The following is a 26,189-nucleotide window of genomic DNA, read 5'->3' as shown; positions in this document are numbered from 1 at the left end:
CTAGTGAGCAAATAATCCTTCATAGTACTCAAATATGTTTGCCATTAAGTGACCTTACTTCTTGACACACTCTTATTGGTGTGGAAGGATGAATTTATTCTTTGGAAATCATGTCATGAATATGAACGCTGAATTCCCATCTCAGGTGTGAGGAAGGTAAGTTGGTTTGCCTAATATTACTTTAAAGGGATAATCAGTGGCCAAGGTTACTAAACTCAATCAGAGCTCAGCAAAAGCAATGTCTATATCTCTAAACTAATGTGGAAGAGTTGGGGTAGAAGCACTAAAAAGGAACAAAATGGCTCATTTCATGAATAACAGACAGTGTTTTAACAGTTTTAAAATATTTCAGTCTCCCTACCAAACCCACACTCTAATCTAACCCCACCCAAAATACCCACTTAACCAGGGGAGGGATAGTCTAGCCCTTCTCCATCTAAAACGTCTTTGACTATTGCATTTTGCTTGACTGAGATGCTCAGGTGCATGAGGCAAGAACTGGACCCAGTCAGCAGCTTGGAAGCAGATTTTAAGGCTAACAGAATCCACTTTACTTTCTTGATATCAATAAATACATGGCAAGTTTGAATTTGGAGCATGGCCCTGCCAGACAGAGCCCACTATGGCAAATTTCCTTGATTTCATTTTAGAGTTTCAGAACGATCTTGCGCCTAGTCACTTAGGAAAAATTGACATTGGTGGCCTAACAGGGACCCACGATGGCCGGCTGAAGATGAGGCAATTCTTTCCTATCCAGAGCAGTGTTGGTGAGCAGGTGGAGGGATACCAGCCGGCTGGCTTCTGGATAGGCGTCCATGTCAGGAGCGATAGGCTGCAAAGTCCCGCGCTGGAGCATAGGGCTGGTAGTGCTTGCGGGTGGGCCCAGGCCTGCGGGGGGTCATGTTCATGTAGTCACTCTGAAGGAGCCTGTTCTTCTTACTTGTCATCTGCAAAAGAGGAGAATGTCAGTGTGGAGGGACAGGAGGACCTGCAATGGGAGGAGTGCAGGGAATTTGGAGACAACTCTTCAAAACACCAGCTGTCAGGTGGCTGTGGGTACCAGCAAGTACTGAGCCCCTGGGTCTTGGCTAAGATGGATACATGGAGCTTCACCACTGACCACTCTAAGTTAACTCGAAAAATCTCAAGCAAAGGAAGTATTTTAGAAACACATTTATATGCTAAAGAAGAGTTTGAAAACCCTTATCTCCTTGGCACAATGTACAGCCAACATGTTGTCAGTCCTTTTCTTCTTGAACTCTCTGCAGCACTCTATCCTATTGGTTGCACACTGTTTTGTAACACACTTTTTTGCCTTCTGAGACATCCTACCTTTCTGGCCACTCCTTCCCTGCCTCTTTGCAGCTTCATCCCTCCCTAACTGGCCCTAGCTTTCTCTCCTCTACTCATGCTAATTCTGTAGGTAGGTACTCTTGTCCACATTCGCAGCTTCAAATATCAACTGTTCACCAGAATTCATATCTCAGAACTGGATCTCAAAGGAACTATGAACTCAGTATGTCCAAAAGCAAAATTTAATATTTTCTCCCAAAAATCTAGTTAAAATGTTTCTTAACTCGGTGAATGATACTAACATATGTACACTCTCCAAGCTTCATTCTTGATACTTCAAGCTCCCATATCCTATGCCAGGGGAACATTTGGCAAAGCCTGAGCTATCCTGTGTTGTCACCATGAAGATTCTACTGGCATCTAAAGGGAAGAGGCCAGAGATGACACTCAACATTCTGTAATTCACAGGGAGCTCTCCTACAATAAAGAAGCACCTAGTCCAAAATTATGTCATTAATAGAGCCAAGATTAGGAAATCCTGATGTAGAGTCTAGTCTTCAAAATAATGGAATTATAATTAAATAAAGAATGCAAAATATATTATGAAATTTGAATGAGTATCATCAGCCAGGTTGATGATTGCTCAAATCCAATGACCAGTTTGAGTCTGGGTGACCAGTAGGATTGTCTTCCAACCACAGATGGAAGGCCAGGGCAGTAGGATGTATCGATTTAAAAGAAGATACAAATTCAGCTTGGATCATTTGGATGCTAACATGGTTATATGGTTACCTACTACAACTAATAAGAAAGGATATCATTACATATGCAAAATCAGGGAAGTAACTCAGATAGAGGGACTCAAAGAAATCAAATTTGTGAATTAAATTGTCCATTAAACATGATGGTTGTATGAATGAAAGACCATATCCCTCACGGGAGCAGGGTTGCAGTATGGCAAGAGTGTGGACAAGGAAAGGCTTGCCCCCAGATAAGTTTAGAAGACTGCTCATGATACCCTGAGAAGTATTATTAGTACTTACTCCAGCCCTGAGGACTCCTGCACCAAGCTCCCAAGCAATAGTCTTTGCTTCCAGAAATTCCAAAATGCTAGAGCTGGTAGAGGAGATTTGACTCTGAGGTTTTTCAGTTTGTGAACAAAAATCATGCAAGACCTGCTGCAATCAGCTGCCAGGCTTACTCTCACGCTATTAGCAGATGGTACATTTGGTTTTTATCAATTTAACTCTAAATAGAGCTATAGTAGGGAAATGGCACATGCATGACTTGGGAACACTATACAGAACCCTCTGTGTCCATGTGCACCTATCAAACATAGATAGATAGATAGATAGATAGATAGATAGATAGATAGATAGATAGATTGAGTGAGTACCCACTTACTTGTCCATGTGACTGTCACTTAGTCCATAGCCTTTGTTAAAATATGTGACCAGAGGGGCTTGGCATGGTAGCCTTATGGCTAAAGTCCTTGCCTTGCATGTGCCAGGATCCCATATGGGTGCCGGTTCATGTTCCAGATACTCCACTTCCCTTCCAGCTCCTTGCTTGTAGCCTGGGAAAGCAGTAGAAGATGACCCAAAGCCTTGAGACCCCTGCATCTATGTGAGAGATTCGGAAGAGGCTCCTGGATCAGTTCAACTCCAGCCATTGCAACCACTTAGGGAGTGAACCAGCAAATGGAAGATCTTTCCCTCTGTATCTCCTCCTCTCTGTCAATCTGGCTAATAAAAATAAATAAATCTTTTTTCTTAAATGTATGATCAGAGGACCACACTTTCATTTTGCCCTTCCCTCTACTCCAACTTGTTTCCTGGGGGAACAGCAACAATACACAGGGCACATATGAGGCTATCTATCTGAAGACAGTCTTCAAGAATTTACCAAATTTAGAGGCATGTGTTACCTGTACATGCACTATCCACACTCCCTACATTGTGATCTGCAGTAGGAAAGACTGGTTTTAAAAAGACTCCTTTAGATTTGGGAAGAGAATTGGTTTACCTTTCAACTGAGTGAATGAAGAATTGAGGGACAGTGACAGGTGCTAGGCTATGACAAACTCACCAAGAGAGTTCTTTGTTTACTCCGATGTCAACATCGGGTCAAGAACTGAGATAGAATCCACAGCTGCTCCCAGAAACCCACTCAGCCTAGAACAGCCTACAGTAGCTCATCACAGGCTCTCAGGAAGTTCCCAAAAATGGTAACTCAGACCAGGGCACACTGCAGACCAGCCAAAAATAGGAGCCTAGAAAATTACCTCAGAAAGGCTAAACTCTGGGGATCCTTAATGGCCTAGATGCAGATGATGCTTGTTGCACAGCAACATTGAAAGATAAGCCCAGGGCGAAAATGCTGTTTTATGAAATATAGATAAATTTGCATGAACATAGCTTTTGAAAGAGACTATGGAGACCTGGGTTTAAGTTAAATCTTATTGGCCATTATGATGGAATACAAGAAGCCCGAGGTGACATGACACTCTAAGTCCTAAGACTGTCCAACTCACAGGAAGTCAATGAGGCATGTAAGACCCAAATAAATTTTCTCAAAAGAAGGCAAGATGAACCTCACCAGGAATTAGGAGTGGCATCAAAAGAAAATTTGTAGTGTCTACAATATATCTGAGTTGAGAGGAACTGCTTAACACATTGAAAGTAAAGAGTTGCTTTTGTCCTTCTGGGTGCTTTGAGTTACTCAGCAAATTAGTGCCTCATTATAATATCTAGCATTCTAATGCATATTCATAATAAGTTTTAAATGATGAGCAGTATCCTTCTGGCCACTGAGGATTAAAGCAATTCCCAAAACTACTTCATACATAGCTAGTAAATTACTTTGACCTAAGTCAGCATATCACAAGGAAGTGCCTCTTCAGGAAGGACACTCCAGGGGCCACTGCTCCTGGCCTTTAAGTAAGGAAGTTGAGATTTCCAGTGAGAGGATTGAAAAGCAATAATGCAGGCATAAAATCCCTAAAAGTAAGGGGACAATCAGAACTAATGATTCTAAAATCATGGGCAAATACCACAGAGGATTTCAGCATTTGGAATGAAGACACCAAGACCCAGAAAGATACATCAGATGGATAACATCTGATGCAGAACTTCAGATTTTGTGTGTGTGCTAAAGCACCCCATCAAAATTGGGCAGCCTACAGAAGACAAGCCAGGCAAATCCCCAATATGATATCTCATACATACACCACAAATAAAGAATTTCCAGGGACAGGCAACCACTTTGTTTCCCAACCTTGAAGAAGATACAGATTAGGTCACTTCAGCCTGACAAATGTACTCCCCTGGGAGCCTGTGGGGAACAACCTAGAGGCAAGCTCTGACAAGAGGCCAGCAAGGATTTGCAAGAATCTAAGGGTGAATGACAGAACAGCATGATTGAGAATCCAGAGCTATGTCTTCAGCATCCAGGCTCTAGCAAAGAATATGGCTTCAAACCGTGGTATGACTTTCAAAAATCACTGACCCATTTATGGCTTCATATAATGTATGAATTATATCTTAAGAAAGAGTATCATACTTCAGGCAGACTAAGTTAAATTCTTATTTTGACCTGTTGGGATTGTCAGTTTGTCAATCCAATAGGCACTTAATGTACTTAACATCAAAATGAATGGAAAATATCAAGAGAAATATTCCTTTCCTTGGGAAGCTTGCATTTCTTATTGAAAACTCGAATACATGAATCTATTTCCTGTGGAAAGATATTCAAAGACAGCATGGAATCAATGTATGATTCTGCATTAAGCTGTGCAAAAAAGAGGGAAGTCTTCTAAAAGATCTTTGCAAAGGAGGCCTTTTCTCAACAGTAGATATGGTCATCAAAACATGCCGAAACCTAGGCCAAAAATTCAACATTAAGGAAGATGAAAAAAAAGGCATGCCAAGTGTACTGCATGAGCATTTGCAAAAACTGCTTAGCTCCACTTCAGTGGTGAGAGCTCAGAAAAGCTTAACTCCCATTACAGTTTCATAATGATAATACCATACTTGGTCTCACAGAATTCAACTGCTTCAGAGGAGACAAAAATATGACTCAGATAAACAGACCTAGTTTCTTCTAGATTTGAATACACAATTTTAGTAGCCAAATCTCTCATGATTTTGTGTCCCTGAACCACAGTTGTTCATTGGATTCAGTTGCCTTGCTTCCTGAGTTGTCTAGATTTTTATACATGTGTTAAAACTGTATTAGCCACAATTATGAACAAAAAAGAAAGGTAACTGTCCCTGACCTCTTGCCTCTTGGTTCATTTAGCTTCTTATTCACTGCCTTCTGAAATAGAATTTATGTCCCGTTTTATCTCAGATAAAGTTGAAAAGGCTGAAAAGGAACCTAACCAAGTGTGGCAGGAATAAAGAAAACAGCCATAATTACATGTAAAACAGAAAACAAACCACCTAGGCAACATTCTTGAGTATGTTCAGAGTGCATATGTAGTGGGGAACTCACATAAAAGCATTGTTGCTTCTCTTACCCAGCAAGAAAAAAGAACAATTGTGAGCAGCATACTGTAGAAAGCCAGGACTCCACAAACCACCACCAGCACCCAAAAGAACGTTGATGATTCCGAAGATAGGTGAGCTGGGCAAAGATGTTGCTCTGAAATGAAATAGATTACATCCTAAGAGAAAGGCAGTTAAGTACATTATCAATTATAGTTTTTTCCTTCTAAACATCAGAGTATGAATGAAATACAAATACACAAAATGCAATTTCTGAAAATTATCCAAGCCCACCTCTCATCATAACCTGGGCAGTTTCCAAGACTACAAGTAGAAGTCATTACTTTAAGGTTATTCAGGCAGATAATATTCACCTGACTTTGTTTCCACCACAGTATGACTCAAAATTGTTGCCTCTAATGGCTTAAATCCAACCTTCAACAGAAACCACTTATCTAGACTCTAAAGTCCATCCCTACAGTAAATTGAGACATACACATGTTTTCAAACCTTACAAAAATCAATCAATATAATGTGGCTTTGGCTCTGTCAAGCAGATTATATGATGGGGCATAAATCACTGCATATCTTTGAGTACCACCAAAAGCTAGGTAAGGAACCCAGAGCTATATTCAAAATCAGAGAAAAATAACATGAGAGAGCATACCATAACTGATCTAACCATCTGATTTTTAATCATGGCTGTGCATGAGAATTAGATGAGGAAGTTTGAAAATACAACATGCAGCGATCCTCCTCAACCAACACCAATTACATCAGAGTCTCAAGCTGAGCCCACATATCAGTATATTTTTGAGCATACCCAGATTTTTAATATGCAGGCAGGATTGCAAATAATTGAGTATAGGATGATTGGATTCAAAATGGTAGTCTCCAATTACTTAAATCCAAACTTGCCTTCAACAGAAACCATGTATCTAGACTCCAAAGTCTATCCCTACAGTAAATTATTACAGAAATTATTAAGTATGGGATGATTGGCCTCCTTTGTGCTTTAATATAAATTATAATCCATGTGTATGAGAGTGTGTAACATATATAAAAAATGTAATCTGAACTTAATATATCAACTACATAAGAAAATGTTCCATTCAGCTTCCAAAAAGCATTCTTTTTAACTTGTGACTTGATCCGATTAAAAATGCCCCAAAGACATTATAGATATCAGAAATCTCAGACTCAGCAAGCAAATATTTATACATAATTGCCTCTATTTTACTGGCACACAAAAACTACTCTGCTACACTAAATGCATATTTTTTCCTTATTTAGTATCTTGTTTTTTAGTAGTACAGTTCTGTCTCCACAAACAATGAAGTAAAACACTTACTGAAATAACCCTAGTATTTGTTAGAAAAGTGAGAACACATTTCTTATTCTACAAATAGGAAAAGCTATAGGGTATCCATAATTCTATGTGGTTTATATAGAATTATATAAACTTTTAGTTTTTTTTTTTCCTCTGATAAATGATGCTTTTCTGAGTTTGGAACTCTTGTGATTTTGCTCTCCAACTTTTCAAGAAAGCACAATTTCAATATAAGTTATTTACATGTATTTCTACTTATTCATGAGATTTGCTTAATATAAGGGTTCAAAAGGTTTGTGGGAAAATGTAATTAAAGATAAATTCATCTTGATGTAAAAAATTTTGAAATTGTATGAAAGATCTTTATAAAGTAAATGGAAATAGGTATTATTTTAAAACTGTGCATGAATTTCAAAAAAGTTTTTACATCAAATATGTTAACTTTTAACATTTTTCTATAACCTTTTTGAGGCATCACTGTAGTGGAATTTTGGAGCCTCAACAAGATGGATGACTTAGATTGCACAGTTGGCTGGTAGCAAATGGAAAAGAATCCATTTTTACTGAAAATTATACTGAAATTGAATTTTTTACTGAAGAGGATCATGAAGCCTCAAGAGAAAATTAATTAGACATGGAACCTATTCTTTTTTTTGAATTTTTTTAATATATAGTTTTATTATTTATGTATCTGAGGTGAAGGGGGATATTGAGGGAGAATCCCCACCCAGTCTCCCACCTGCCCAAGGTCCCAGATGTGGGGCATGCTGAGATACTTGCTCAAGTGGTCTTAATAGTCTTCCAGTTATGGATCGCTGCCAGTCACATCCCTCCCAGCTCTTCCTAAGTCCTGACCTATTAGATGCAGCTCCTTTCTCAGAGTAACTGGGCTTGCATTTTATTAACATCCTTTCCATGAACCATTGGGATCAGGAATAACCTTGTCAATGATGTGTAACCACAGACTATCTCTTTTTGCCCATTGTCAATGAGGGAAAGCAAAGAGATTCAAACCATAATCTGAATCTCATCTGAAATGGAAGAACATTAATTAAAAAATATTTGCTTTCATTAGCATCAGATCCCTTGGGATTTTCCCAACCTCAGCACTAACCTTGAACTGGTTTTCAGGACTGCAATGGTAAACCATGGGGTAACTTTCAGGGAGAGTTGCATGTTACCTTTCACATGGATGATGGTTCCATTACTCTTCTCGTTGTCTATATAAGGAGGAGGATACATGATCTCGATTTTGCAGAAGTAAATATCTGTTTGGTTAACGTGCAGATTCTTGAGGAAGAAAGTCACTGTTTCATTGTCCAATTTTCCATCACAGCTGAACCCCGTAGTGGAATGAAACTGGCGTGGATGTGAAAAGTTCCCATTCACTACACAGACTTCCACAGCACTATCTGCTCCCTTATAAAGGGATGCCCGGAACTCCTTTGAAAAGAGGTTGTAGGTATACTTGCAGCTGAGGTTTACCTCGTTGTTTTGCACCACGAGCATGGGAGACTGCTTCACCAAAATCTTGTTTTCTGCAGGAAAAACCATTTGCTTAGAACAAGAATGGAAGGATAATTTTTTCCTCAAATTTAGAAGTGTTAATTAATCACTTGAGAAGATCAGCACAGGCTTTCTCCTGGCAGATGAAGACAAGGGCACCAAGAGTTTAATAGTTTACATTTGTTGTTTTCACTTTCCTTTGAGTGGGACATGTTCTCACCCGGAAGGCAGAATGTGGCCTTCTGATGGCACTGAATACCACAGCACGGTGCTCAGGATTCCTGAATCTGACTTGAGATTCAGTCATGCCTTCAGCTGATTTTCTGACTGTTACATTTGGAAATGCCTTTAATGCTTGGCACATGCATAAACAGATTGGTTTGTAAGTGGTGATACAGGCTTTGGTGAAGGCATGAAAATGTTTTTAAACATCTTGACATTCAGTGGTGGCTATTCCAAGAATGGAATGAAGAAGGGGGGAAAAATAAACCAGAGGGTTTGCTTTCATTTCATTTCCACAGCATGTATGACAAACAACCTTCTCAAGAAATTTGTATATTTTTCTATTCATCACTATCTGGGAATTATTGAAGTTAGCACATCTATTCTAGATTTTGTTATTTATACATTTATAAAGAAGGCATACCTTGTGTTCTCACTGACTGGCACATGACAATGTATTCTGCTTTTTTTTTCAAATTATTGTATGAGGGCTAGAAACATTACAAGGCTTATCTACAGTCACTGTGAACATAACCAGAAGCAAAAGCCAAGTTGGCCAGTAGCACTGAAGACACAGATCACTAAAACACCATTCTTCATCACATAACGATCCACTTTGCCAGAAAGTGACCACTCCTAACTTGTCCCAAGAGAGAAAATCACTATGTATCTTTGATTCAAATCTCAATGCAAAGTCAAACACTATTGTCTTAGGATGTGTCATAGTGATCTACCACTGCATTGTTAAAATGGCTATTTCAGGCAATACCTTATCTATTTACACTGAAGAGCCAAATAAAATTAGCATCTATAAAAACAAACTTTGCAATTTAACCTGCATTTGAATTCATGTGTTCTGATTTTGTTTTATGTAGAAGGAAGCTGCATAGAACTAAAGATATTTTCTACTATGTACTTACCAATGCTGTCTGTAAATCAACAAATTTTAAAAGGAAATCTTTGGCCCAGTGTTCCCAATTCCAGAAGTTCTGGTGTAGCTGGTTCATACTGGGGATTTTTTTTTTTCAATAATAACTTTAATGAGATAATTCACATATCATGAAATTCACCATTTTTGAAGTGCACAATTAGTAGGTTCTCAATATATTCATCAAGTTGTGAATGGATGGCCAAAAAATGATCCCAGAAATCCCCGACACTTTATTTTGTATTAAAGATTTATTTGTTTGAATGGCAGAACTACAAAGAGAGAGGAGAAAGAGGCAAATCTTCATCTTGGTACACTTCTCAAAATGCCACAACAGCCATGGTTGAGCCAGGCTGAAGCCAGGAGCTTCATCCAGGTCTTCCATGTGGGTGACAAGGGCCCAAGCATGTAAGTCATATTTCATTGCTTTTCCTAGGCCACCAGTAGTAAGCTACATTGAAAGTGGAACAGGCGGGAACTCAAACTGGCACCCAAATGGGATGCCTGTGTTATGGAAGGTGACTTAACTCACTGTGACACAACAAAGCATCCTACCTAATGCCCTGTTTAGAATTTAGCTCTCATTCCTTCCTCCCTTCAGCCTCTGGTAGTTACTAATCTACATACTGTTTCTATGGATTTGCTTGTTTTGCGTATTTTGTGTAATGGGACTCATATGGGACATGGCCTTTTTCTGTCTGGATTCTTTCAGTTAGTGTTTCCAAGGTTCATCCGCAGCATCCCATGGATCAGAACATCATTCCTTTCTGTGACTCAATAACAGTGCATTGTATGGAATGGCCTCATTTTGTTTTACCACTCTTCATTTTTTGACTATTGTCATATAGCATTACTACACTGCTGTAAACACTTGAATACATTTTTTCATGGCCATAATTTGCAATTCCTCTTAGGTATAGAACAAGAGTGAAATTTCCGAATCGCATGGTGACAGATGAAATCTAACTTGTTATCCTCAGATACATAGACTTCCACAGGCTTCCCAATCTGAGTTCTTAAAGACAAACACCTCCTTGTCAGCCAGATCATTCAGGTCAGCATGCCAGCACTAGGAACATCCACCCCCACACTTTGTTTCACTAACTCTGAGGCCCAGAATAGCACTCCGTTCTCAGGTGTCAGAACAATTGCCATCCATGTCATTCATGGGCCTCCTGGTCAGCATCTACATTGTTTCATATGCTTCCATTTCTTAACTTTCAATTCATGTTTATTCTAGGCCCATTTTCTAAAGATGTATTTGTTTATTTATTTATTTGGAAGAGAGAGAAAGAAACAGAAAGATCATTCATCTTTTGGTTCACTCTTGGCACATTGGCCAGGGCTGGGCTGAAGCCAGGAACCACCCAATTCATTTGGGTTCTCCCTTGTCAGGTGGCAGGAACCCAAGCACTTGGGCCATCTTCTGGTTTTTTGCAGGCCATTAGCGGGATGCTGGATTGAAAGTGGAGTGAAACTAATATAGGATGCCAACAATGCAGGCAGTAACTTAAATCCTTGTGCCACAATACTGGCCTCTTTAATGGCCCTAGTTTCTAAGTGTTTTGACTGCAAGAACTATATATTACACTTCTTTAAAATATGTATTTTATTTATTTGAAAGGCAGAGTTAAATGTAGAGATAAATAGAAAGATCTTTCATTCATTGGTTCACCCCCCTCAAATGGTCACAATGGCCAGGGCTGGGCCAGCCTAAAGCCAGGAGCCTGAAATTCCTGCTGAGATGCTCAGGTTGGTGACAGAGTCCAAAACTTTGGGCCATCTTCAATTACTTTCCCAGACCATTACAATTACTGACCCAAAGCATCTGACCCAAACCATTAGTTATATGGGAGGTCAACATCGCAAGCTACAGCTTAGCACACTGCACCACAACCCTGCTCCCAAAGCTTCTTGATATAGCACTGAGAATCTAACAGGATCTCTATAAATAATTGCTGAGTGAAAGGTGGTGACTGTTTCATTCTTGTTGCCAGCTAGCTCATTAAATCTTGCTTAAAACTTATGTCTCAACAACTTTACATTCACTTTTCATTCACTGAACAAATACTCTAGAAGTAATGAAAAGCAAGCATGTAAAGAATCAAAAACTTCCTGGAGCCAACACTGTGGCATAGCAAGCAATGCCTGTTTCTCTTATGGAACCAGTTCAAGCCCTGGCTGCTCAGCTTCCAATCCAGCTCCCTTCTAACAGCCTGGGAAAAGCAACAGAAAACAGCTCAGATTCTTGATCCCCTTTACCTAGATCCAGAAGAAACCCTTAATTACTGGTTTAGAATCAGCCCAGCTCCAGCTAATGCGGCCATTTGAGGAGTGAATCAGGAGATGAAAGATCAGTAGATGAAACATCTATCTGTCTCTTTGTCTCTGTCTCTGTCTCTCTCTCTCTCCAACTTTGTGTGTGTGTCCTTTCTCTGTAATTCTGCCTTTCAAATAAAATAATTTTTTAAAAGAGAATCAGAAAGTTCAACATGTCTTGAAATGAAAAATGATCTTGATATGAAAATCCAACTTATTTTTTTAAAAGATTTATTCATTTTATTACAGCCAGATATACACAGAGGAGGAGACAGAGGAAGATCTTCCGTCCGATGATTCACTCCCCAAGTGAGCCGCAACGGGCCGATGCTGCGCCGATCCGAAGCTGGGAACCTGGAACCTCTTCCAGGTCTCCCACACGGGTGCAGGGTCCCAATGCATTGGGCCGTCCTCAACTGCTTTCCCAGGCCACAAGCAGGGAGTTGGATGGGAAGTGGAGCTGCCGGGATTAGAACTGGCACCCATATGGGATCCCGGGGCTTTCAAGGCGAGGACTTTGGCCGCTCGGCCACGCCACCGGGCCCTCCAACTTATTTTTTAATTTTGCTTGACCATTGTTTATTTAAGCCAGTACTGACGGGCTGAGCAATCAACCCAACAGAAAGCAGCAGAACCAACCCCTATTTTCAGGCAGCTTTGGATCTCTCCTGCAGGTGACAGAGACTCACTGAAGAATTTTAAGCAGAGAAGTGATGTACACAACTTTGCATGTTAGCAAAAATGTGGAAGATAAATTTGAAGGCTACCAGAGTGAACGCATGGAGACCATTTAGGATATAGTCTGGGGAAGACGTGGTAATGGACTGAAAGAAAATCTGACACAATTGGATAAAGCTAAGAAATATTTCCATGTTAAAATTTGTAAAAACAGCATTGATTTAAATAAGAGTGATGCTGCAAGATGGAGGACATTAGCAAGGACTTTCCCCAGGCCAAGAGGACCCACCAGTAAATGAATGTATTCCTTTTGCCTGCATCTTCTTCATTTGTCTCTTCTTCATTGCATTACCAAACTAGACCAATCAGCATCCAGAAGAAGTTCAGATACCTGAAATAGGTTGAAGACATTCTTCCAGCTGGAGGGATCATGACAAAGAAAACACAAATGACTTCAAAAGTTACTAGGACCAAGTGGGCTCCTGGAGCTTATTTCCATGTTTGCTGCTTTTCTATGATTTTTAATGTTATTTTTGTTATTGTTGTTGGAAACATAGATTTACAGAAAGAAGGAGAGACAGAAAGATCTTCCATTCGCTGGTTCACTCCCCAAGTGAACACAATAGCTAGAGCTGCTCCAATCCAAGCCAGGAGGCAGGAACTTCCTCCAGGTCTCCCACACGGGTACTGGATTTCAAGGCTTTGGTTCCCCTGCCCTGATTTCCCAGACCACATCAGGGAGCTGGATGGGAAATAAAGAAGCCAGAATATGAACAAGGGCCCAATTGGGGTGCCAGCACATCCAAGGTGAGAATTTAGCCACAGAGCCATCATGCAGGGCCCCTTATTTGCTACTTTTCAGAAAGGAAGAACACTGGTCTTTCTTGAGATTATTTGTCCTTCACAAGATATGATACAGTGAAATATCTGAAAGTCAGTGTTTCCTCTATCACAGGGACTCTAAATTCAAATCTGCTACCCAACCATTATTAACTGAGAACTTTCTCTGGGGGAGCAAACTGAAAACCCCTTATCTAGCCTTGCAGTTACACATTCCATATTCTTAGTTGATACTATGTCTACCAATTGAGCAAGGGAAAGAGAAATATTTCATGATTTTTTGTGCTAAGACTATATTGGAGAAAAAGATTTGAAACCTATGCACTCTATGGCTTTTTGAAAAGTGGGTGCTGATTCTCTGCTTGTCTTCCTCTCGTCCATGTCCACACAGATAAATTTCAATTAGTTGACTCTTGGGCGGGGGAAGGGCAGGCTAAAGCCTGTTCATGACACAGTTGCATAGGATACCCACATTCCACATCAGAGTGCCTTGAGTGGAATTTCACCTCTGCTTCTAATCCAACTTCCTGCTAAAGTGCCTAAGAGGGAGCAGATAATGGCCCAAGGACTTGGGTCCCCTACACCTATATGGTAGACTCAGATGGTGCTCCTGGCTTTGACCTGGCTCAGCCAGAATGAGCCAGCAAATGGAAGAGCTTTCTCTTTCTCTCTATGCCTATACTTCTTTCTCTCTTTCTCTCTTCCTCAACCTCTAGCTGTTTCTCAATCTGCCTTTCAAATACTCAGATAAATAAGTAACTTTTTATGTAGCATATATACTATGTTTGAAATCATTTGCTTTCTTTGCCAGTGTGTGGCTAACAGCCTCCTAGTTTGAGGTTCAAGCTGAGTTCAGGGTTGGTTAACATAACTTCTTGGTTTTCAGTATTTTGTATCTTTATAAAACTTAGCCTATCTTGGTTTATGTCAATAATTTGGGGAAATTTTAGTGAGGAATTATTTCATAGAACATCAAAGTATATATCTGCTTTGGAGAGACACTGAATGAAAAATACTTGTGGTGGTATAAAAATGTAGCCAGCTACTCTAAGTAATATTGAATACATGTGATTATTATAACTTCCAGTAGATGCAATGATTCCTCTTCTCTTCTCTTAAAATTAAGCATTGTGAAAATGCACACCCTTTATTCCATGGGATTGGCATGTCATGGATAAGCAGAATATCCAATGGCACTTGGCTTTAAAGTGTATTTTGACTCTCTGGGTTTGGGGGAAATATACAAAATAATTTAAAGACATATTGTAAAATTTAAGAATATATTTATATTCAGAAGAAAATAGAGAAACACATTCAGCCTCTCCTCCGGTTGATGCTATTTTGCTGTCTAGTCCACCCAAGGAATGGAGAGCATCCTTCTAGTCTGTAATAATGTTACAAACCTACACCACTCCCTGGGATACTTTATCTGCCTCCTTGTGAGTAGCTAAGGAAGATATTCCTAGGACAAACCTGCTGGATTTAAACAGAATCTTTGTCAACCCATTCATTGTACATTGTATTTGCTTATGTGCCACAAGATTGCCTTGACTGACATTTCTCTAACTGAATCAACAAGTTGTTTTGATGATGAATTTAGTGCTTTGCTTTTCAAAGCCTTTCCTAGCAGCTAAACCAGCTAAAGGTGTGGAGACAGGAAGCAGTAACCTCAAACCTCTTTCCCTCATGACTCCTGTTTGACAACAGGCAACATGAAGAGTAAAATCAGAGGTGAGAAGGCCCTTATCTGCTGCAAAATAGTGAGAGTTGAAAGATTTCCCACAGATAATCTGAACCTTATGACAGAGCTGACTTCTGGAAGATTGAAAGTTGCCTGTACTTCCATGAGAATGAGATGAGGTGGGGTATAGATAGCTTGTTTACCAAAAAATAAGAAAAAGAAAGAAAGTAGAAAGAGGAGGAGTAGGAGGAGGAGAACAGAGGAGTTCTTTTTACCTATTGTAAATGGGTTAATTATTATATTTAGGTCAACACTTCCCATAGGTAGAGTGGATAACCACTTCTTAGGTGTGGCTAAGCATCAAAGGACCATGACTTTATTTTTTTTGATTAATTATTTTGCATTATGTGACAGTTTCATAGGCTCTGGGAATCCCCCCACCCCTCCCCACGCCCCTCCCCCCTGGTGGATTCCTCCACCTTGATGCAGTATTACGGTTCAAATTCAATCAAGATTCTTTCCTTGCAAACGTATACCAAACATAGAATCCAGCTACTTATTGTCCAGATGGGTTGAACAGTTTCTTGGGGAGACCATTTCTGGTCCGAAGTTAGAGCTGGTAGAATATCATCCCAGTCAATTAAGAGTCCCAATATAACATCAACAGCAATTTGCAATATTATGGAATTGACATGGTTTTGAGTAACCAGTATGTTAAAAAAAAAAAAAAAAGCAAGTCCTAACCACAACCTGTGATTAGCTCATTGACATTTCAATTTTAGTTTATATTCAGGACCGGCTACTATATACCTTAAAATGGCTATAAGGTACCATTCAGCTGTCTCGTGAGGACCATGACTTTAAAAGGACCCTCCCCAAAAGCTCAGTTGATGGCTAGGTTTCCAAAGATGGAGTCTAAAGTACAAGACAGTAAACATGTTATCTTCAATTCATTTCTGTGACCTACATTCAGAGAGCGATAATATGCGTTCTCCTGCTTTATTTCATCTGAACTCCATACCAACCTGTGAAGTAAACAGGTGGGGCAGTCATCTTTTTGGCCATTTTACAGATGGAGAACTGAGGTCAAAGAGGTCAGTGAGTTGCCCACGGTTTCAGAACAAGTGACTCTGGAAACCTAATCTCACATCTCACGATGTCTCACCTATTGTTCTTTTAGTTCTGCCTTGTTGCGTCAAAATTTCAACATGATTTCAGGGCTTCATTATATAGATCATTCACCTGGGTAGAGAGGACAGTACCAGTTATCTGACGTGAGCAGTAGAATAAATGGAATGGGAAAAGGAACAACTCAAGACAAATTTCAGTGTCTACCATTTTGCTGGAATAAAATTTGGAGATGAATTAAGCTAATCTCTCATTTTATGTAACAGGTGATTAAAACACACAAGCAGCCAATGACTTTTTAAACAAAATCACACAATGTTAAAGTTAAGATACAATTCATTTAGGCATGGAGAAGTGATGCTTAAATCATGGATGAATAAGAAAACAACTTTTTCTATCAAGATTAAATTGACACTGGATTCATATTTAGAAAAAGTGTATTTCCAAACTTTCTTGGCAACCCGTGAACATGCTATAGTAGCCTGTCCCATTATCCTCAGTTTTACTTTCTGTAGTTTCAGTTACAGTTGGTTGTGATCCAAAAGAACTTAATGGAAAATTCTAGAAGTAAATCATTAATAAGTTTTAAATGACTAGTTGTACCTGACAAAACCTCATACTGCTCCACTCCAGGACATCCATGCTATATGCATTTCCCACCAATATTTGTTCAACTCAACTGTCATGATATTACAAGGCTTGCATTCAATTAACCCTTACTGTATTTTACCGTACCTCCAAAACATAAGAATAGTGATGCTGGAAATGGAAACATGCCAAAGAGTAGCTATAAAGTGTTTCCTTTAAATGAAAAAGAGAAAGTTCTTGACTAAATAAGGAAAGAAAAGAGTCATTTGCTGAGGTTGCTAAGATCTACAGTAAGAATTAATCTATTTAGGAAATTGTAAAAGAGAAAGAACTCAATACTGGTTTTGCTCTCCTATCTCAAACTGGAAAAGCTATGGCCTCCATATCTAATAAATATTTGATTAAGATGAGGAAGACATTGTTGTATACCATCTGCAAGCATCCACTAGTGTGATGTTAGAACATAACCCCCTAGATTAAGGGAGTCAAAACATTTTGCTTAGAATTTCAAAGACTTCCTTAAGGTCATAAATGGATCCCAGATAAGATCTACAGACCAGCAGGGTCACAAAGAACATCTGTTATGAAGTACTCCCAATCCACAAGAAATAATCATTTCATCTTCATCAATGCTGCTTGCCCAAGAGTACAAAAGGGACACTGCTCAACATACGAAGTCACTTTTATTTTTTTAATCTGAATCTCAGCAGAAAAATCCTCAACTTCAAGCTTTGGTGGGTTACGTTGTTTGTCATGTTGACATTTGTAGGATGCGCTCTTTCCTCTCCTATGTCAGTACCAGGGAGAAATAACACGGACACAGAGACTGCTGAGCCAGAGGGTGGGATAGGCAGCACTTGAGGTTGCAGTGTGCATTAGAGAGCTAAAGAAGTAGTTAAAGAGACACTCTACCTGTTTAATTGGTAATGCTACTTTTTCTTTCAAAGTCTTGCAGAACTTCACTGCATTCCAGGTATTCCCATCTCAGATTCTTTTGAAGACAAAAAATCAGGTTGAAAGAGCCTAACCATGTTGCTTGCTTTTTAAAAATTATGATTGAACAGAATTTAACATGCTTGGTAGGAAGGAACAAAAATGAAAGCTTTCTGTTTCAACAGTCTTGTCCTGTGATGTTTGTGAGTATGTTGTGAAGGTAACGCTGGTGTCCCAGCCCAGAATGAACACCCCACTCCTGACCACAGTGCTGGTTAAGTTACTATAACTTTCCTCTGAGTACATTTCCTGTTCAGGCCCGGGATACCCTCAACATGTGCCCCCCTGACCAATTGTTCCTTTTCAGGTTCTGCAAGGGGCAGAACTTTCAAGACAAGCAGTACTACTTGGAGGAAAAGAAGATGTAGCATTGTGTTACTCTACTGACTCTAGTTGGTGGTTTGGCTTTATGCAGGTATGGGAAAGAAGAATACAAATCTTGCTGTAGGGGGTCCCTAAAAAAATTTCATGAAAAATGAATATTATTTTAAAAAGTATCGATTTCAAAATCACTGTGACTCCAAATAAACTTATCTCTTAATCCCACTTTTCCAAGAACTTTTTAAAGTCCCCAGTAACATCTTTCACATTCCTCATTGAGCTAGTAGAGAAATAAAAACAAAACTATTCATGAGCCATCACACTTTGAATGGTCCCAGATTCTCTCAGAAATTAATGTTAAAGTGAAGAAAATAATAATACAGGTCACAGTTTCTAAATAACTTTATCGTCATTTCATTTGTCTTTCTGGTTACTTGTCTTGAAACTCCCCATTTTCACCAGGAATGCAAATATAAAGAATGTCTCTCAAAAAAAGGAGGGGGGGAGTTTTTGCATGACTGTGATAGACACACATGCACAAATATGTTGTCTTGTTTAGAATGCCAAGAGAAATCAAATGACACTTTCATCACTGGAAATAGTAGGAGGGTTTATTGGCAAAGGTGTGAAGACAGCAAACCATAGGTACCAGCGCTGGAACTGGAACCTGTGGCTTGTGGTGGCAAAGCTATGACCACTTTAGGGTCTTAGTGGTGAAGGGACAGGAAGCTAGCAGAACCAGAGAAGAGAGAGTTGTGTAGTGAAGAGCACATGGCAGAAGCATGACTTCTGTCTAGAAAAATAGGCCAAGCAACTAATACTGTCCAAGACCGTGCATGTCCCACCTACCAGGGACATCGAGGACAGGACTTCTTTTTCACAGAAAGTATGACGTTAAACTACAAGGAGACTTTCAAAGAAGGACAAAAATGAGTACAAGTAACAGAATTCAGAGGCCTGGATAATAAATTTCCCAAACAAGTAGCTTTGGGGCAGCACAAGTTTAAGCAACACATTTAACCTTGATCTCTGCTCCTACACAAGCGGTCACTAGTGTAAAGGATGCTTGCCCTTGCCCTTTTAGAAAAGTATCATGGTACATTCAACCTAACAAAAAGGAACTCGAGTGGTTTCCTAACAGAAAGTCCCGTCTGAGCAATGACATCTAAGACATTAGTTTCTGAGAGAGAAAAGTTATCACAGTGATCAGTGAGAACTTTCTAAAAAGAACTTTGGATACGTCAGAATCATTCTTTGGTATTCTCATTTCTCCTGTGACAAACTCTTTCTGTCATTCATTCAGCAAATGAACAATGGCACTTAACGTGCTTGGCTCCGGAAGGATGGAAAGTTAAACAACAGATGCTTCATCTTGGGCAAAAGCCGAAGTCAGGTGCAATGTCCTTTTTCTATAAGCTGCTTCTAGGAAACGATACAATTTGTTGATCACAAATTGAAAGATGTCCGAGTTTCTTTTCATCTCTGTACGTCTGGGGTTGCATTCAATAATTCTCTGGATGCTTCTGCTTCTAATTGCTTTCTATAAAACGAGTTTATGTGGATACAGTATTATTTACCATGTCCTGATTTTTTAAAAAATAACTTCCCAGAAAGATTTCACAATTCTCATCTTTTCTTAAAGCTCAAAGTGGATTTTTTATTTATTACAGAATCTGGAATAGTGTCTTACACATAGCAAGTTTTAATAGATACCAGCTGAATGAGCAAATGAACAAGGACTTGTGTTAGCAAAGCACAGCAGCAAGGAGCAGTAAGAGGAGCCTGCTAGCACCCCCTTTCAGTGCCCGAAGGGCTTCACAATGAAAGGAAATACCCTCCTCATGGATGCCCATCCTCACCCACTGCTTGTCAGACAGAGTCAGTGCATCAGGAATGGAACCCAGTTGATATTACACTATGTACTCTTATTACTATGAGTGTTCAGGATCAAGGACAGACGTCAGGTCAAATGGCACCTGCAAACACAATTCACCGACTGCCAGGCATCCCTAAGTCATGACAACCGTCTATCTTCTCAGTAAGAACAATAATAATATAAATAACAGTAATTCAGACACCTATGTTCTCAATTAGGAAGTCTGTCTGGACATGTCAGCAATTTGGATTTCTTTGTGACTTAAATGCTGCAGAAAGCAGCTCATGAATATGTCAGGGACCAACATGAACTGTGAGTGAGTAATTCTGAATGACACCAACAGGAACCATTAACTCTAGATAAAGCAGTTGATAACAGAGAAAAGGATGACATAAATAGTGATGCAGAGATAAAAGAGCAGCTCAGAGTTATGTAAGAAATTCTCCACCACGTGGCAGGCTGTCTGCCAACCAGGAAGACACCCAGCAAGCATCAATTGCGTGATGACACACAGACTAAATTAGCACTAAAGTACTGACGCCAAAAAAAGTCCCCAAACCCTCTTTTTATGGAGCCTCTACCTAGTGATGAGGGAACTGTTAACCCTTCCCCTCCACCCCTGCACACCTCTCTTTCTGTGCTCAGACCATCGCAATGAGAGTAACCAGAAAGTTAGACACTCGCTTTGCAACCACTTCTCCATGGGCCTGCACTACCTCCCCTCCAGGATTAATTCTCATGTTATGGTTCTCAGCCTGAAAACTCTGGATGTGTCTTTTGGTGCTAAACCCATGCTATTGATGAAAAATAGCCTAAGAAACCACCTTAAAAGAGATGCAGAGAACTTAACACAACTTGGAAAGCAGGAGGCCCCTCCAGTGGCACACAAGGCAGGCAGCTGTCATTTTGCCCACTGTTTAGCACAAGCATCCACTGCGCAGGAGACTCCCTCTGTAGACAAATTTCTCAAAGAAAACAATAAAACAATCTACCAAGATGGAGAGGAGGAAAAATATTGTTTCATCCTTTATCATGACCTGCTGTGAAACAGTCACACTTTGCAGGACTGCCTGCCGTCTGGTGTGAAGATCAGACCCAAAGGGATTCTATATCCTCACCGATGTCTGTACTCATCACTAAAGAGCTCTTATTTTAAAGATGATAAACCGCAAACAGAATTTTCTTCTGGGATATTGGTGACATTAAAAAAAAAGTCATTTTGCGAATGTCAGCACACTGCATGCAGGAAATACTTGGAGGAAGATAGTCACATAAGATAAAAGCCCCAGAATAATAATTCGGCATTTCTCCACTCGTGAGAAAAGCAACCCTGGAGGAGGAGGGTGTCCGTGGCCAAAAGAAGGGAGGCAGCAAGAGTCCCTCTCCACCAACAGCACAGATTTAATGGAGAACACTTTGGAGTGATGGCCACAGATTCATTTCTAACTCTAATCTATTGGTAGCAATGATTCATTGTACTTCCTGGAATTGGTATATTGCTATTAGTGTCACAGCATTTGCTGTAAAATCTGCTGGATGGTTGCTTTGAAAAGCAGTTTTTTATTTAGAGCATACAAGTTCATTACATCTGTGTAAGACCATATACATATATATGTATGCTATTGACATGTATCTTAGGGCATGTGGAATAAAACAAATTCATAAGCAATGTCTATATTTTTTAAGTATCTATCAAAATGACTTGAAATAGTGAAACAGCCAGTTGAGATTTTAACAGCCAGAAAACCTTGTGGCACAGCACTGGAAGGCACATAAATACTTTCTGCAGGTTGCGCTGCAATTTCAACATCCATCTTCTTGCCTTACTGGCCCAAGCCCAGCCCCAGAACAACACTTGACTGGCTAAGTAGATTACTGCTCTCTGTGTATATGCAACTACCACAGAGGAGTCATTTGCTAAAGACTGAAATAAATAAGATGTTTTTAATTGCTTTACTCTGCCGATGACTTTTTATTAAATACTCATCATTTTTCTGCCTGCTGTGCCGTTCTCAGAAGTGCTCAGGAGACACAGCACTAATAAAATCAATTGTGCCCAAAGTGACTGTCTTGACAGTCTACTTACCAACGTTTGGAAGGAAATGAAAAAACAATGCTCGTATTTCTGAATTATTTTCTTTCTACTAGATAATTTTCTTGTTGAAAAAAAAATAGCCAACACAGACAAAAACTATGCACAGGATAAAAACCATGTGTTACATGTACACTCCTGCTATCAGCCACAAATTGTTTCCCTTTCAAGGTTCTACAATTCTGCCTGAACCCAAGCAAGTCCTCTCTGTCACTCTGAGTTGATTCTGTTAAAAACACATGGCGTTAACAAATAATTTTGTCCAAATTAAGATTTACTCACTCTTCCTAAATTGTGTTTCCTTAATAGAGTCATAAAGAACTTTTACAGCATCATCCAAATCCTGAAGTATCATGCTAGGTTTCATATAACATTTGTTTCAAGCCGTGTTCTGAACGCATAAATTAAAAGCATTAAATTCATGGAAGTTGGAATGGTTCTTCATACATAACAAACAAAATGGTTCTTCAGACATAACAAACACATCTCAGCACAGGCAGAGTAGTTGTTAATCACAAATCAAAGGATTTAAGTTCCTTTATCTATAATTTCTTCAAGGAAAGTGAACACAGAAAGATCAGTAGCACATGGAGGGCTTTGCACTATCTGATTAGAATAAATTGTGTGTGTGTGTGTGCGCTGTGATTATTTTCCTTCTCTGAAGTTTTCTTACTAGAAAAGGCATTTCTTTTTGTTTATTTAATTTGTAGGAAAGGTAAAGATATGGAGAAAATCGTGTGTGTGTGTGTGTGTGTGTGTGTGTGTGTGTCTCCAATGCCTACAATCATTGAGTGGTAGGAACCAAACAACTTGACCCATCAGCTGCTGCTTCTCAGAGTGCACAGAACAGGAGCTACGGTCAGGAGCAGCGCTGGGACTCGAACCCAGGCACTCTGATATGGGATATCGTAAATACTCTACCAGATGCCTGTCTCCCGGAAGAGGCATTCCAAAGTATCTCAGTGCCTGCTCCCTTCCTAGGTTATAGTCAATAGTATGGTCACTTCACAACTAGTACTAAAACCTGTTAGAAAAGGGAACTGGCATTTAAAAAGCTAATGTTTCTCAAAGTAGAAAGCAAATGTCCTCCCTGGTTCAACTCTACAATTTCCTTATGAACTGTGTCCCTTTTAATAAATAAACTAAAGGAAAAATATAAAACTTTGAGTCTTATACAAGAAATCTTAAAAAAAGAGTGAATGAATTGATTGTAGATGATTATCCACAAAACACCGGAAAAGCATTTTGTTAAAATTGCAAATTTAAAAGTGTGTAGCCAGCATGAAGTTTCCCTCTAGAGTATAATAAATTAAGAAATTTTAAATATGCTTTAAAATAAAATTTATAGATCCCTAAAATAAAGTTTATACACCTTCTTAAAATTAATTTTAATGTGTTTCTAAAATGTATTCATTAACTAAATGCTTGGCTCCAGATCCTGCAGCATAACTTGTCATCACCTCAGGTCTTTGACTTATCAACACTATAGATATATGCACATTTAAATTCAATGGCACATCAGAAAGCAAAATAAATGGATATATGTGAGGGTGTTTCAGAAACTTTGTGGAAAACTAAATTAGCAATATTTATTTGGGTGCAAAGTAATGTTGAAAGGCATGCATGATTTGCTTATAATATGCATTTCTCATGAATTCTTTGAAGACCCTTGACTGCATGGGTTTCAAAAAAAAGTACCAAAATAATCATCTTTTAATTGAATTTTTCCATGAACTTTTTGAAGTGCCAACATAGGCAGCTATTTACCACATCGGGAAGTTACACTGTCTGGAATATTTGTATGAGATTCAAAGAACAAAAGCAAAAATCCTAGACTCTGTACAGCACCCTAAAGACAGAATCTTGACAATGCTGGCTTGGTAACATGTCTTTCAAGCAAAAATAACTGTCCTTATTTAAACATGTTGTGATCCCTATCAATCCAAGGTTCGAGCCAAGTGAAACTTTGCTCTGAGAACAAGTTGACCAAATGTCTGATTCCTACCACCAAAGGAACAGGCTCCTTCTGTTAGGAATTGTACTTTCTAGAAATGATATAATCTTGGATTTCTTTATGTCCATGAACTTACAAGCAACATCACATTAGGTGAAGCAGCATAACAGTTAAGACCACAGATTCTGGAGTTAGCAGCCTTATGCCGTTGGGACCCTGTCTCTGATAACTAATTCCTGCACATCCTTGAGCAAAATATTTAATTTCCTTGCCTTCCCAATCCCTTTATCTATAATGGGGTTTGAGGTACTGTGTAATTCCTCCTTGTGAAAACTTAATACAGCTCAAAACAAGTGCTCCAAAAGTGTTAAATGTATTATCATTGGGAGTTTTAAATTTTTTAACCCAAGACAACAGATTTCAGCCAATAGTAGATGAAAATTAATTTTTTAGCGTCTGTATTTTTCCAGCTTCTGTACAGACACCAGAATTCTTTGGCTACCTACTCAATTAAGGTAGCCATCATTTACAACTAATATTAATAACACGAGCCAAGCACTTAGTGAGCTAAGCATTTCATATGGATTATTTTATTTTGTCTTTGCAATGATATCAAGGTGAAACTATCATTCTCATTTTAAAGATTTTTTAACAAGAAAAAAAGCCCTAAGATTTAAAGAGTTGGAATACTCACCTAAGTCAAGCTAGGAAGAATTGAATTTATGTTATAAACCTACACAGCCTAAATTCAGAGCTTTCAGAACCAACCTACTCAGAACCATCTTCTTAAATTAAAAGAAAAAGACAATATAGAACTCAAAAATCCTAGGGCAGTGTCAACTAGTAGCTAAATATATTTTCCTGATTTCCAAATAATCTCTATCAAAATACTGTACTATAGTTGAGAATCAATGAGTGTCTAAACAGCAGGGTATCATGTTAGAGCAGAGCCATAATTCCTATGTCCACATTTCATACACTGTCTGAAATGTAAAGTAAAACACATTGATCACAAGACTGCAAAAGAAAACTTAGAGGAGAAGAAAAATCTGAATTGTTTTACCTGTTCCTTGAATTGAGGGGAAGAAGTTAAAAGCCAAGAGCAACCTGACGATCATCGTCCTAATGGTGGACTGCGGCTCCAGAACCTCCTTCCCAAGGAACCCTGAGTGTGAGGTGAACTGAAGATGTGCCAGACAGCCACGGCCTGAGAATCTCGGTCATCCAAGGCCACTGTCAGCCTACTTCCCTTAGGGCACATGATCAAGGGACTCAAACCACAAGGCATCGTGACTGCAACTTTTCACACAGGATATTACTTTGTTTTGATGACTTTAGGCTTTTGTTTCTTCTGTTAAGTCAAGCCTTTTCTTGCTACTTTATCAAGGATGTCAGTCTCTGTGTGATGGGCTCCTGAGAACATTTGCTTATGGATGTTGGATAGCAGAGTTGTGAAAAATGGATGTAGACTAATGGGTGCAGACAAACAAGGGCAGACAAACAAGATGTTCTAAGAAGGGCAGAACCTCTTGATTTTTCATAGGAGGATGATAGATTCAGTCAAAAAGCCAGCGATGAGAATCACAAAGAGGAGTTAGAAGAAATCTGCGTAGAGACTTAAAGGAGTCAAAACTACCAGGAATTGAATGTGTCCGACGTTAGGTGATCCTATGGAGCGCTTAGCCCACAGAGCTCATTTTATGTGAAGCCTCCTTCTGCTCAGTTCTAGGAACTCTGTAAAACACAGCTGGCTTGCAAGCACACACAGATGGCTGTAGCTAAAGGAAGTTCCCAGAGCAAATGGAAGGCCAAACACCATTATTGTTCTTAGCAGATAAGAAGATAATCTAAGCCCCTCCCTCGCCACACACACACCCATCTTACGTCCCTCAACGCATTATCCCAAGGATAAGTAATGGGCCACAAAAAGAGACTCCATAGCAGAAAGTCCCA

General features: G+C 39.3%; 1 protein-coding gene across 3 annotated transcripts; it reads right to left on the bottom strand.

The window, feature by feature from the left end:
• Nucleotides 1–511: 511 nt before the first annotated feature.
• Nucleotides 512–25,524, bottom strand: CD28 (CD28 molecule). 3 transcript variants are annotated; one of them, XM_058664894.1, is made up of 5 exons: nt 25,300–25,357; nt 13,053–13,154; nt 8,292–8,648; nt 5,813–5,937; nt 512–947 (listed from the first exon to the last, which is right to left on the bottom strand). In XM_058664894.1, exons 2-5 carry the CDS (start codon nt 13,105–13,107, stop codon nt 819–821), a joined length of 666 nt encoding a protein of 221 aa, XP_058520877.1. In that variant the 5' UTR covers nt 13,108–13,154; nt 25,300–25,357; the 3' UTR covers nt 512–818. The 3 variants fall into 3 exon arrangements, with proteins under 3 accessions (XP_058520877.1, XP_058520878.1, XP_004577315.2); XM_058664895.1 differs by lacking the exons at nt 13,053–13,154; nt 25,300–25,357 and adding an exon at nt 25,419–25,524; XM_004577258.2 differs by lacking the exon at nt 13,053–13,154 and having other exon boundaries at nt 25,300–25,459.
• Between the last annotated feature and the right edge of the window lie 665 nt (nt 25,525–26,189).

Source organism: Ochotona princeps, chromosome 5 (genome assembly GCF_030435755.1).
Source record: "Ochotona princeps isolate mOchPri1 chromosome 5, mOchPri1.hap1, whole genome shotgun sequence".
NCBI lineage: Eukaryota > Metazoa > Chordata > Mammalia > Lagomorpha > Ochotonidae > Ochotona > Ochotona princeps.
This window is presented reverse-complemented; position numbering and strand designations above follow the sequence as displayed.